The sequence below is a fragment of the Schistocerca cancellata genome, chromosome 9, assembly GCF_023864275.1.
Source record: "Schistocerca cancellata isolate TAMUIC-IGC-003103 chromosome 9, iqSchCanc2.1, whole genome shotgun sequence".
In the NCBI taxonomy this organism is placed as follows: Eukaryota; Metazoa; Arthropoda; class Insecta; order Orthoptera; family Acrididae; genus Schistocerca; species Schistocerca cancellata.
In genome coordinates this window covers 409,325,754-409,339,065 of record NC_064634.1, presented here as the reverse complement: position 1 = coordinate 409,339,065, position 13,312 = coordinate 409,325,754, and the positions used below count along the sequence as shown (strand labels likewise).

The window sequence follows — 13,312 nt, the reverse complement described above, 5'->3', positions numbered from 1 at the left end:
TTAATGGCTCTTTTCGAAATAAGAGTGTCAGTCATGAACAGCAATGGGAATAAACTTAACATCAGCACTACTTTGCACTCTCAAGACTGTGATACAAGACCATATTAGTGACTGCAGAAAAGACAATATTGTCAAACATGTCATAGGAAGTTTATCAGTTAAATTGCAAACAAGCAAAACTTAGTTATGATTATGCCTAAATAAATCAGACCAAAATGGAAGTGTAACAACTTTCCATCATTGCGTTAATTCCCCTCTAATTCCCATTCTACTACGATACCCAAATGTTAAAATTTTCCTCAACTCCAAACTTCTTGTGCTCTAAAACAATTTTGAACACAAATTCTGACAGTATTCATGCCGGCATCTATTACCCCAAAATACTAGACCACTTGATAGATATAGTATGAAAAGTTTCCCCACCAAAATATAGCATTTTACAGTGTATAACTTTACAAGTGAAGAACTCGCAAAACATACAAAAATTTAAGCATTCATGTTTTGCATACCACTACTCCGAAACCCAAGTTGAAAACTTATCTCCATAAAGCAAATAGTTTAGCAATACAGTACAAAATTTATTTCGCAGATGAATTTGAACATTTTTGCACACCAAGGAGACTACAGCTCCACACATTAAACTAACTGCAACAGATTCGTTTCCTTTGTCATTAAGCAGCTTGGACTTCAATTAGCAAGACAAAATAGTCAGCAATTACAAATAGTGAAATATTACATTTTACCACTAAACTGCAACTGCTTTCTCAGCAATTGCTATCTTTGATTGTAATGTTAACACCAAGTGTCCATGTCAGGATTAGGTTATAAAATCAAACAATCATTTACAAATTGTTTTAAAATTGAGGTTTTGTTTCTTTTTGCTCTCTCCACATTCATTAAAGGGACATTATAAAGACAGTCAAGATGATAAACTGGAGATCCATCAACAATTATATACAATATGAATTTTGTAATGTACATTTAAGTATCCAAAAATGGATGGAAGTTGACCACATTATTAAATATATCTGGTCTCTGAAAAAAATATGCACTTCATCACAAAACATTCTTATAACAAATTCAAAACAATGTGACCACTTGCTATTGTCACAGGATTAATTACAACATAATGGACGATACATTTCATGTTTCAAAACTCCTACACTCAGTGAAATGAAGGACGTTATTCTATGAAGTACTTTGCAAAATTATGCTTAGAAACTATACATAAATACTACTGTCATGCAAGCAGGCCATTAAAATTCTGCTGTGAGAACTGAGGAAAATACAAGAGATGAGGCAAGGTATGAAAGAAGTGGCATAGACTTAACTAACACTACTGGTACTCTCAATCACTGCCAAGAAGGGTGAATACTTTTGTCATGAGAAGCTTTTCCAATCCTTTGTAATTCTACTTAAACGTTTTGGTGGTTCGGATATCTTAACTACAATGTTCAGATTACATGTGAAGGTATTCATGTTTTTTGTTTAATATTAAGCACTACTAGTCACTCATAATGAGTCATCACTGATGTACCTTCTAATACTCTTCAGACTGTGCTACAACACAAACTTGCATCTATATAATTTCACTTATATATGTTAGAAATAAAAACACTGTTATATCTAATAGTGCTTCAATATTCCAAATATTACATATTTGTAAGTTCATTCCACTTTTAACAGCTCTGCATTACAAAAAGTTGACTGCAGAACAGGTAGCTCCACAGTAAACAGATTTTGATAAAATAACTGCAATTGCACTGATACACTGTCACGTATTTAACTTAGTATTAATTTTTGCTGGTAATGAGTACTGAAGAATGTTTGGCATAAAATTATAAAACTACAAATATGTTGTACCACTGGTAAACAGCTTTGTGACAACGTCTGAGTCAGGACTTCAGGCCCAACACAATATTACACAACATTTATATTTTCAGCAGTCTCTCCACAATGCACAATACTCCTGTAGTTCTAGCTGCTACAGTGAATTCAGCATTCAAATTAAGTATATTTAAGCAGCTCAGTTGCTCAACCCAGACACGTTCACTTTTTCTTGTTCTTTGTTGTTGCTCCACGGGGTGGTGTAACAGGTCTTCCAGCATTCAGTCCTCCATAAGCAAACTTCCTCTTATCAGCCGGCTGTAAAAAAAGAAAAATTAGTCATGTGTAGAACAATTTTCCGATACATAAAGTTCTACAAACACAAATTAACTTTAGTTTCATATTAACTTTAACACTACCAGTCTAAGAGTGCACCTAACATGCATGCGATTCTTTTTGACACTTAGTAATCCATAATGTGAAAGTTATCTGGCAAAAAATTCTATGCTTATGAATATGAAAGAGGAACAACAACAGTAACATACACTGTTATCAGAAGTATCTGGACACACATAAAAACATATGTTTTTCATATTAGCTGCATTGTGCTGCCACCTACTGCCAGATACTACATTTCATCGACCTTAGTATTCATTAGACATTGTGAGAGCAGAATGGGGCACTCCACAGGACTCGTGGACTTCGAACATTGTCGAGTGATTGAGTATCACTTGTGTCATGCATCTGTACACTAGATTTCCACACTCCTAAACATCCATGGGTCCAGTGTTTCCAATGTGATAGCGAAGTGGAAACGTGAAGGGACATGTACAGCACAAAAGCATACTGGCCGACCTCTTCTGTTGACTGACAGAGACCACTGACAGTTGAAGACGGTCGTAATGTGTAATAGGCAGACATCCACACCATCACACAGAAAATCCAAACTGCATCAAGATCCACTGCAAATACTATGACAGGTAGGTGAGAAAACTTTGATTTAATGGTCAAGCAGCTCTCATAGGCCACACATCACACTGGTAAATGCCGAATAACGCCTCACTTAGTGTAAGGAGCGTAAACACTGGACAATTGAGCAGTGGAAAATCATTGTGTGGAGTGACAAATCACAGTACACAATGTGGCGGTCCGATGTCAAGGTGTGAGTATGGCGAATGCTCAGTGAATGTCATCTGCCAGCTTGCGTAGTGCCAGCAGTAAAATTCGGAGGCGGGGGTGTTATGGTGTGGTCATGTTTTTCATGGAGGAGGGCTTGCACCCCTTGTTTTGCGTGGCACTATCACAGCACAGGCCTACAATGATGTTTTAAGCACATTCTTGCTTCCCATTATTATAGAGCAATTCAGGGATGGTGATTGCATCTTTCAACATGATTGAGCACCTGTTCATAATGCCCAACCTGTGGCAGAGTGGTTACACGACAATAACATCCCTGTAATGGACTGGCCTGCACAGAGTCCTAACCTGAATCCTATAGAACACCTTTGGAATGTTTTGGAACGTCTACTTCGTGCCAGGCCTCACCGACCAACATCAATACCTCTCCTCAGTGTAGCACTCCATGAAGAATGGGCTGCCATTCCCCAAGAAAGCTTCCAGCATCTGATTAAACATATTCCTGCAAGAGTGGAAGCTGTCATCAGGGCTAAGGGTGGGCCAGCACCATGTTTAATTCCAATATTAGCGATGGAGGGCACCACAAACTGGTCATTTTCAGCCAGGTGTTCGGATACTTTTGATCACACAGTATATGAAGATCAATATCATTAGAGAATTATGGTGAACTTGTGCAAGATCAAGCTGGTGAAATGATTTCAATAATGCCTTGCTAAAGAGACCACCACCACCACCACCACCACCACCACCACCACCACCACCAAGCAAGCAAAAGGACAGAAACTTAATGTTTCTAATATGTGACAATCGCTGAATCCCACTGCCAAAATACGTTAACCTAGTGGAGTTCCTATCTGATCTATACCATGTTGGACACTTACTGAAGAGAAGGAAAAAATTTCTTCTACCAGCAATGAGATGTTTAAATAAGACACTTTTCAGTCAATTCACTGTCCATTTGAGCAAGTACATTCCCTCTTTGAAGTGAAAGTTCGCAAAATGAACATTTTCATGGGCTGTTAAGTTGTCATCTGCTAATAATTTAAGGATGTTGGACAACTTAAAAATTTAACATATTTGTGTTTGGTTGCTAAAGCAGAACATAGCAGCAGATATACACTACTCTTTTAACAATATAAAACCCAGGAATGGGGGAAAGAAATACAGTAGAAGAAGAACGGGTAGCTCTGAGGGATGAAGTAGTGAAGGCAGCAGAGGATAAAGTAGGTAAAAAGACGAGGGCTAGTAGAAATCCTTGGGTAACAGAAGAAATATTGAATTTAATTGATGAAAGGAGAAAATATAAAAATGCAGTAAATGAAGCAGGCAAAAAGGAATACAAACGTCTCAAAAATGATATCGACAGGAAGTGCAAAATGGCTAAGCAGGGATGGCTAGAGGACAAATGTAAGGATGTAGAGGCTTATCTCACTAGGGGTAAGATAGATACTGCCTACAGGAAAATTAAAGAGACCTTTGGAGATAAGAGAACCACTTGTATGAACATCAAGAGCTCAGATGGAAACCCAGTTCTAAGCAAAGAAGGGAAGGCAGAAAGGTGGAAGGGCGATGTACTTGAGGACAATATTATGGAAATGGAAGAGCATGTAGATGAAGATGAAATGGGAGATACGGTACTGCGTGAAGAGTTTGACACAGCACTGAAAGACCTGAGTCGAAACAAGGCCCCCGGAGTAGACAACATTCCATTGGAACTACTGACAGCCTTGGGAGAGCCAGTCTTGACAAAACTCTACCATCTGGTGAGCAAGATGTATGAAACAGGCGAAATACCTTCAGACTTTAAGAAGAATATAATAATTCCAATCCCAAAGAAAGCAGGTGTTGACAGATGTGAAAATTACCGAACAATCAGTTTAATAAGCCACAGCTGCAAAATACTAACACGAATTCTTTAGAGACGAATGGAAAAACTAGTAGAAGCTGACCTCGGGGAAGATCAGTTTGGATTCCGTAGAAATACTGGAACACGTGAGGCAATACTGACCTTACGACTTATCTTAGAAGAAAGATTAAGAAAAGGCAAACCCACGTTTCTAGCATTTGTAGACTTCGAGAAAGCTTTTGACGATGTTGACTGGAATACTCTCTTTCAAATTCTGAAGGTGGCAGGAGTAAAATACAGGGAGCGAAAGGCTATTTACAATTTGTACAGAAACCAGATGGCAGTTATAAGAGTCGAGGGACATGAAAGGGAAGCAGTGGTTGGGAAGGGAGTAAGACAGGGTTGTAGCCTCTCCTCGATGTTATTCAATCTGTATATTGAGCAAGCAGTAAAGGGAACAAAAGAAAAATTTGGAGTAGGTATTAAAATCTATGGAGAAGAAATAAAAACTTTGAGGTTCACTGATGACATTGTAATTCTCTGTCAGAGACAGCAAAGGACTTTGAAGAGCAGTTGAATGGAATGGATGGTGTCTTGAAGGGAGGATATAAGATGAACATCAACAAAAGCAAAACAAGGATAATTGAATGTAGTCAAATTAAGTCGGGTGATGTTGAGGGTATTAGATTAGGAAATGACACACTTAAAGTAGTAAAGGAGTTTTGCTATTTGGGGAGCAAAATAACTGATGATGGTCGAAGTAGAGAGGATATAAAATGTAGACTAGCAATGGCAAGGAAGGCGTTTCTGAAGAAGAGAAATTTGTTAACATCGAGTATAGATTTAAGTGTCAGGAAGTCATTTCTGAAAGTATTTGTATTGAGTGTAGCCATGTATGAAAGTGAAACCTGGACGGTAAATAGTTTGGACAAGAAGAGAATAGAAGCTTTCGGAATGTGGTGCTACGGAAGAATGCTGAAGATTAGATGGGTAGATCACATAACTAATGAGGAGGTATTAAATAGTATTGGGGAGAAGAGAAGTTTGTGGCACAACTTGACCAGAAGAAGGCATCAGTTGATAGGACATGTTCTGAGGCATCAAGGGATCACCAATTTAGTATTGGAGGGCAGCGTGGAGGGTAAAAATCGTAGGGGGAGACCAAGAGATGAATACACTAAGCAGATTCAGAAGGATGTAGGTTGCATTAGGTACTGGGAGATGAAGAAGCTTGCACAGGATAGAGTAGCATGGAGAGCTGCATCAAACCAGTCTCAGGACTGAAGACCACAACAACAACAAAACCATCTGTTCAAGTATGCAGTACTGAGATCACTATTCACTAGACTACAAAGTTAGTAAGTCCTCTAGCTGAATCAGAAAGCATTCTTTCATTGTTTTGTACCTTGCAGATACAGAAGCACTTCGTCTAGTCTGAAAGGAAGTATGGCACTATCCATGTAGTTTACCGCCTTTACCATTTTGCCCTTCACTTCATACCATTCTTCTTCCCATGGACATTACTGTCTTAACAGAAAGGTGATAGAGACGTTGAGCCAACACGATGTTGAGTCCCACAATTTTTAGTATACACTTGCTCTACTGTGGCATCTTGTCAGTTTTCCTGTAATCCCATGTGTACTGGTTCACATAAGAACAACACTTTCACCAATCACAGAAGGGTATCTCGTAATCAGGAGTATCTGCTGGCCACATGACTCTCCAAATAGAATTGTCACAAGCATTTTACATCAAATACAACGGCTGAATGAAAAGTAATGCATCCACTTTCGTTAATTGGGTTTGGATGGGAATATTTTAATAAATCAAACACAGAAAAAACCCTTAGAATGTGATCTTTAATTACTAATATTCACTTTTCCACTTTATCACCGGCTAACTGGATACACTTCTACCAACAATGAACAAGTTTTCTGAAGCCATAACAGTTCTCTCAACGTCTTCATAAGAAGCACGATGATATCCCCACAGATTGTCTTTCATTATTGGAACAGATGGAAGTCAGACTGTGATACGAGGGGCGTTTCGAAAGACCATGCAAAGTCCAAGAGATGGCACTACCAGCACGTGCAGGTCACTTTTAGTTAGTACCGTCTTTGGAAAGAACACACACACCAAGTTTCAGCCATATTGGTCTATTTCTTTGTGTTTGGCATTCACGTGAATCAAGGAAGTCCAGTGATTGTCAACAAATGGACGAAAAAGAATTTCATGGGGTGATTAAACATTACTTTATGAAAGGCAAAACGCCTCTGGAGACTAAAGAGAAGCTTGATAAACACTATGGTGACTCTGCACCTTTGGTTAGAACAGTTTATAAGTGGTTTCAAAATTTTTGGAGTGGCCATTTGGGCACAAGTGATGCTGAATGTTCTGGACACCCTGTGGAGGTTACGACTCCAGAAATCATTGATAAAATCCATGATATGGTGATGGATGACTGAAGAGTTAAGGTGCGTGAGATTGCTAGTGCTGTGGGCATCTTGAATGAACGGGTACATAATATTTTGCATGAACATTTGGACATGAGAATGCTATTCGTAAGATGGGTTCAGCGATTACTCATGCTTGACCAAAAACCGAATCTTGTGAAGTGTTGCAAGGTTGGTTTGCAGCTGTTCAGGAAGAAAACGTCTTTTCGTCACTATGAATGAAACATGGATACATTATTATACTCCTGAGACCAAAGAACAATCTATACAATTCGTTGCCAAGGGAGAGTCTGCACAAAGAAAGGCGAAGACCATTCCTTCGGCCAGAAAGGTTATGGCAACTATATTTTGGGATTCGCAAGGGATAATCCTCATCGACTATCTGGAAAAGTCGAAAACTGTTATAGGTGCATATTATTCATCGTTATTGGACTGTGAAAACGAAGCTGCAGGAAAAACTCCAGCAATTGGACCACAAAAAAGTCCTTTCCCATCACGACAATGCAGTAGCACTCAACTCAGCAGATGTGGTCGCAAAATTAATGGAAATAGGATTTCAACTCGTTTCGCACATCCCCCTATTCTCCAGGCTTGGCTCCCTCAGAATTTGTTCCCCAATTTGAAGAAGTGGCTGGCGGGACAAAGATTTTATTCAAACGAGGAAGTGATTGCAGCAACTAATAGCTATTTTGCAGACTTGGGCATTTCCTATTATTCAGAAGGGAGCAACGAATTAGAACAGTGTTGGACGAAGTGTATAAGCCTAAAAGGAGACCGCCTAAAAATAAAAAAGGTGTACCCCGAACACGTAAGTAGTTTTTATTTTTGCACAGACTTTTAGAACGCCCCTCGTAAATGTGGACTGTGCAGAGGATGCCGTATGGTGGCAAGATTCACTCTCTGAAGTTCTGCTGTGGTGGTACGTTAAGTGTGTGGTCTGGCACTGTCATGCTGCAGGCTGATGGCTGCATCTATAATTTCTTTTTCTGGGGCGAGCGTGTCCATGTTCAATAGACTGATGTTTTGTCTCCGGGTCGTAATGGTGTACCCACTCCTGTCACAATTTAATGGAGAAAGGTGTCACCTTCATTTTTCTTAATGAGAGAGGTGTTCCTGGCTAATTTCAAGTCTGTGCACTTTCATTTTGAAGTCAGCATCCGGGATACCCATCGTACACAGATCTTCTGATAGCCAAGCAAAGCAATAATGTGACCCACATGTTCTTGTGAAATGCCGTTGTGCTTGCAATTTCTCTCTGATTGCTACGATGATCGTCCTGAATCAGTCTGTCAACATTTTGCTTGTTAAACTGATTGCTGTCACAGGACGTCCAACTCACGCAGGTCAGATGTCTCCACCTCGACATCTTTAAACTTACCCGCCCAACGACTATCAACAACACGATCACCATAAACTGCTTTCATTCTCTGATGAATCTCCTTTGCGGTGCTACCTTCTGCTATCAAGAATTCAATGACTGCATGTTGCTTAAATCACACTGACCAATCATCTACGCAGGATTCCATACTTACACTGTAACAACACAACTGTTCAATGCTAAGGCTTCCTGCCAACTGAAGCTGTAGGGAAGAGGCTATGGAACAAGCCAGCACCAGCCACATACCAATGCTGCCTTTTGTAACTCTGCATTTCGTTCAACAGATGTTAGACCTATCTTTAGTACCATCACATCGTCCTGAACCTCATTCCGTTACTAAAGCAGCAAATTTACTCCAATATAGGGTAAGCATTACGTGGCCCACACAGTTGTACTCTTGTGCTTTGTGACCATCCCCAATAGCCGTAACAACCACAGATTTAAGACTCATTCAATTTTAATGCAAACAAAGGTTGGAAATGCAGGTGATTCGGTAACAGTGACAACTTTGCATACTGACAGAACAAGTATTTTGGTAGATGTAACTGATTAATAAAATGTGTGTGCCAGAAAATGTGTCAGACAGCCCAGAATTTGAGTGCAGTGAGACACAAGCAATGGACCATTTAATTTATGAACTGCATTACTATGAGGGTGAAAAGGAAAAACAGACACCAACTCAGCCAGTGATAGAACTGCAAGAATGCTAGCAATTCACCCCAGCTTGGCACAGGCAGCAGTAAGTATCTACAGTTGGGCAACTTCATTGTAATATGCAATGATACACAAATCTTCCTCATGAATCAGTTTATATTTTAAGACCATATCAAAATCTCTACAGTAATTCCAGAGATTCAACCACTATACAAACCATAGAGTATGTAAAAATTTATAATCTAGATTGATTTGTAGGAATATTTTAATTCAATAAATAGCTGTAAGAATTTAGTTAACTCCATGTTCTAAACCTTTAACCAGGGTGATTCCTTTTCTGTGAATGAGTAAATACAATGTAACAGTGAAAAACTTTTATGGTTTGACAATGTCATAAGCTGTCGTCTGGTAGCAAATAGTGGGTCCTGAGATGTTGGTCCTATAGGCAACTTAGGTCAGTGAACAGTGTGTAAGGTCTTCCAAAACCTCTAGAAAATGGAACAGACTGTCTTCCTCAATACCTGTGACTACGGAAATTCAAAACTTTCAACTTCAAGGACCTTATATTAAGGTACCTTATGTGTCATAACTATGACAACTCTTAGTATAGACTGTTTCATATACAGTCAGTCAGAAATCATTCAATATCACATTATGCACTGTTTCCATCAATGCTTTTAGCTCTCTATGTCTTAAGTACTACTGAATACCTGAACTCGAGGTGCTTGGTCAGGAGTAATGGAGCAAATAATTTAACTTTTCACCAACTTCGGTCAAGTTCCGTTTACAGTAATCAATCTAAAACATTTCCTCAAAGAAGCAGTACAAATTAAACTGACAAGTCATCAAGCCAAGGCATTTTCTCCTCTTCTTACCGAGCAAGATGGCGTAGTGGTTAGCACACTTGACTCTCATTCTGGAGGATGATGGTTCAATCCCGCATTCGGCCATCCTGATTTAGGTTTTCCATGACTTCCCTAAATCGCTCCAGGCAAATGCTGGGATGATTCCTTTGAAAGGGCACGGCCGACTCCCCCATCCTTCCCTAATCCGATGAAACCAATGACCTCGCTGTTTGGTCTCTTCCCCCAAACAACCCAACCCCTCTTCTTCCAGTTTTAAGAAAATATAGCTGTATATTGCAATTTAAAGTTTTAATTTTGTATCACACAATTTTACTTTAAAAACTTTACAACTGCTTTTCTGGTATCTACAGATGAAAATACTGAACCACTGCACCACAACTGGAACACAAAATTCAACATAATCACTTGCCTTCAATATTTGGAATGAGCACATGAGTGTTTCATCAACGGACATCATTGCACCTGCATTGTCAAATTCACCACAGTAATTGGGTGCTGAGAAAAGTGTGACCAGCTGTCGTTTCGCAAAAAATTCGTAGCCATCTTCTACAACCTATTCACGAAAGAAAATTATTAGTATAAAAGTATACATATATGAAGATGGAATTATGAAATTCAAGAAAGAATTACTTACCTGATGAGCTCTACAAATGAGGTCAAAGTCATGCTTGTGCAAAAACTTTGCAACTACTTCTGCTCCAAATGTAAAGGACACACCTCTGTCATTCTCACCCCAGCCCATTGTGTCCTGTTAGAAACAGTAACTTTAACCACAGATTTTATAAACACTGCATGGTGTTAATGATGATTTACTCCTCATATTTAAAATTTCATCATTATCTTCAGAAATTGGATCCTAACTTTAATCATAGGAATTTACTTATTATACATGTTACAATTCAAATGACAAATTTACCTTATCAGGGTCAGACCACAACAAATCACAAAGGAGGCCTTGGTCTGGTACATCAGTTGGCCGCATTATACGACGAATCTGTTCCATGCTCTGGAGATCAGGACTGAGCCCACCATGACAACAGAATATTTTTTCATCTACAATGGCAGCCACAGGTAGGCAATTGAAACAGTCCGTGAATGTTTTCCACAGCTTAATGTTATACCGCCGCTTGCCTGAATAATAGCAATTAAATCAACAACAAAAAACTGATTAGCACATAGAAAAGGTTTGACCACACTAGAAAGTCAATACTGATGTAGTAATTTAATGCAAGTACTTAAGTGTGTGTTTACAAAAATCAACTTTTAGCTCTAAATAAATGTGCTGGTCAGAAATCAAACAAATTCAAACTGTTTGTATTCCACATAAGTTTTGGAGTTACACTGATTGAAGCTGCTGCTGCATTCAACATTAATGAAAATGTATCATATGGTACAGTCACAAATAGAACATGTATGTTTTGAGTCTTTCCCAGCACAGCCTGTCTGAAGCAACCTACAGTAATTTTTTAAGCAACGAGGAAAGACTTCAGTAAGGAATTTTTTATACCATTGATATACCATTACTACTGTAAATATGTATTCTGCCTTGTCCACATGTTACCTCAACACTGAAGCAGTTTGCTATACACCCACTTCCCTGCTTGGTGACTTTGGTTTCATTTATTGTGATGACAGAACCAGGAATGAAAACCTAAAAGCATCTATGGGGAAAACAGTATCTGGAGAATATCACGGAACTAGAGAACTTATCTCCCAGACAAGATTTTCTTGATGCAATTGCTGTAGTGGTCAGGTTGGTAATAAAATTTCCCCATGTGACCCATACTAGTTAGCACTATTTGTTTCACATTTCAAACCATAGCAATTCAGTTATGATTACTGTGGAACACACAATGGGTGTTTGTAGTGGTTACACCATTTGTATACATCACTTACACTTTGTTCTCAGGTGATTTGCAAAGAGCAGATTTAGGTGTAGCAGGTCAGATTAAAATCCTTGAATGACAGATTCAAGGATGTCAGAGCCCAAAATCCACCATGTTGGAGGTTGTGTTTTTGAACTTTGTATTTCTTGCAATCTAGGTAAATTTGAAATTTGTCATGCCCTCAACAGTACTATGAAGTTATCAAAACAAATATTCATCACCAGATTTCACATACACTACTTTCATTGTTTTTCTGTTCTTCCCCTTCGAAGAATTCTTTCTTTGCAGCAATGTGACATGAGACTCATTTTTAGTTCCCACCAACTAAAACTGTACTTGGTGCTCACAGCATTGCCATCTCAAAATTTTGTTCGAAAAGTCTTTATAATCTGATTCCCTTTGTAATCATTGGAAACAAGAAAACAACTCTATTTTTTGACAAAATTAGCATCTATTTTCTTCGTAAATGTTTAGACACACAAATTTAAAAGGGTGTCACTCACTATATGAGTGAAGACGTACAAATTATTAGTTCTTTGAAACCGACTCCAAAGTGCTGACTGGGAACTTTTTGACTAGAAAGTTTGGTTCTGCAAAACCTTTTTCTTCCAAAATGGCCTGTTTTGTTTTGCTGCATTTAAGCTGTCAAAAATGATTTTTCTGTTAAAAAGCAACAGCAGTTACCCCACCAGTTAAGTGAATCCGTCTTCAATTTAAGATGTTTCTTGACATTATTCGTATTTCTTAAATGTGAAACTTAAATATGCAATCTACTAATTTCAACTTCTAGTGGGCATTCATAGCCCTACGACCAGTGCTTGACAACACACCTACAGGCAGAACTGACAAGGCACTTCACATAGAAGTAGGACCAAACGTACGGCAACTATTTCAATGTCAGGGGAAGAATTTCTGTACTGTTGAAAATTTTTTACAGATTTTATTTTCCAATCTCTATAGCACAGAGGGCGGATACTATAGGCTATAGTAGCAGAAGACCACAAGTAAATAGGTTAGAATTCTGACCACCACATAGGAAAGCAGTGCACGGAAACAAACACTGCCCACATTTCGCTCGGCAGCAGCCTCTGATTGCCGAACTCTTCCGGTATTGCAACGGTTGTAATGTAAACCAGTGATGGGACCACTTATTTGTAAAGAAAAAATGAGCAATGCACAACAACGCATTTGGAGACGGTTACCACACGATTGCTTTTGACAATAGCTTGGTCTTAATGACTTAGCTTACACCCGACCCAACCTCT

The 13,312-nt window shown here is 38.8% G+C and overlaps 1 protein-coding gene across 1 annotated transcript in view; it reads right to left on the bottom strand.

Moving 5' to 3' along the window:
- Positions 1-557: 557 nt before the first annotated feature.
- LOC126100185 (serine/threonine-protein phosphatase alpha-2 isoform) overlaps positions 558-13,312 on the bottom strand; it is a 49,901-nt gene continuing 37,146 nt past the window's right edge. The window contains exons 4-7 of the mRNA XM_049910744.1: positions 11,078-11,292; positions 10,796-10,909; positions 10,571-10,714; positions 558-2,145 (exon numbers count right to left, since the gene is read on the bottom strand). Coding sequence (XP_049766701.1) covers positions 2,050-2,145; positions 10,571-10,714; positions 10,796-10,909; positions 11,078-11,292 — 569 coding nt within the window. The 3' untranslated portion in view covers positions 558-2,049. The remainder of the gene's footprint in view (positions 2,146-10,570; positions 10,715-10,795; positions 10,910-11,077; positions 11,293-13,312) is intronic.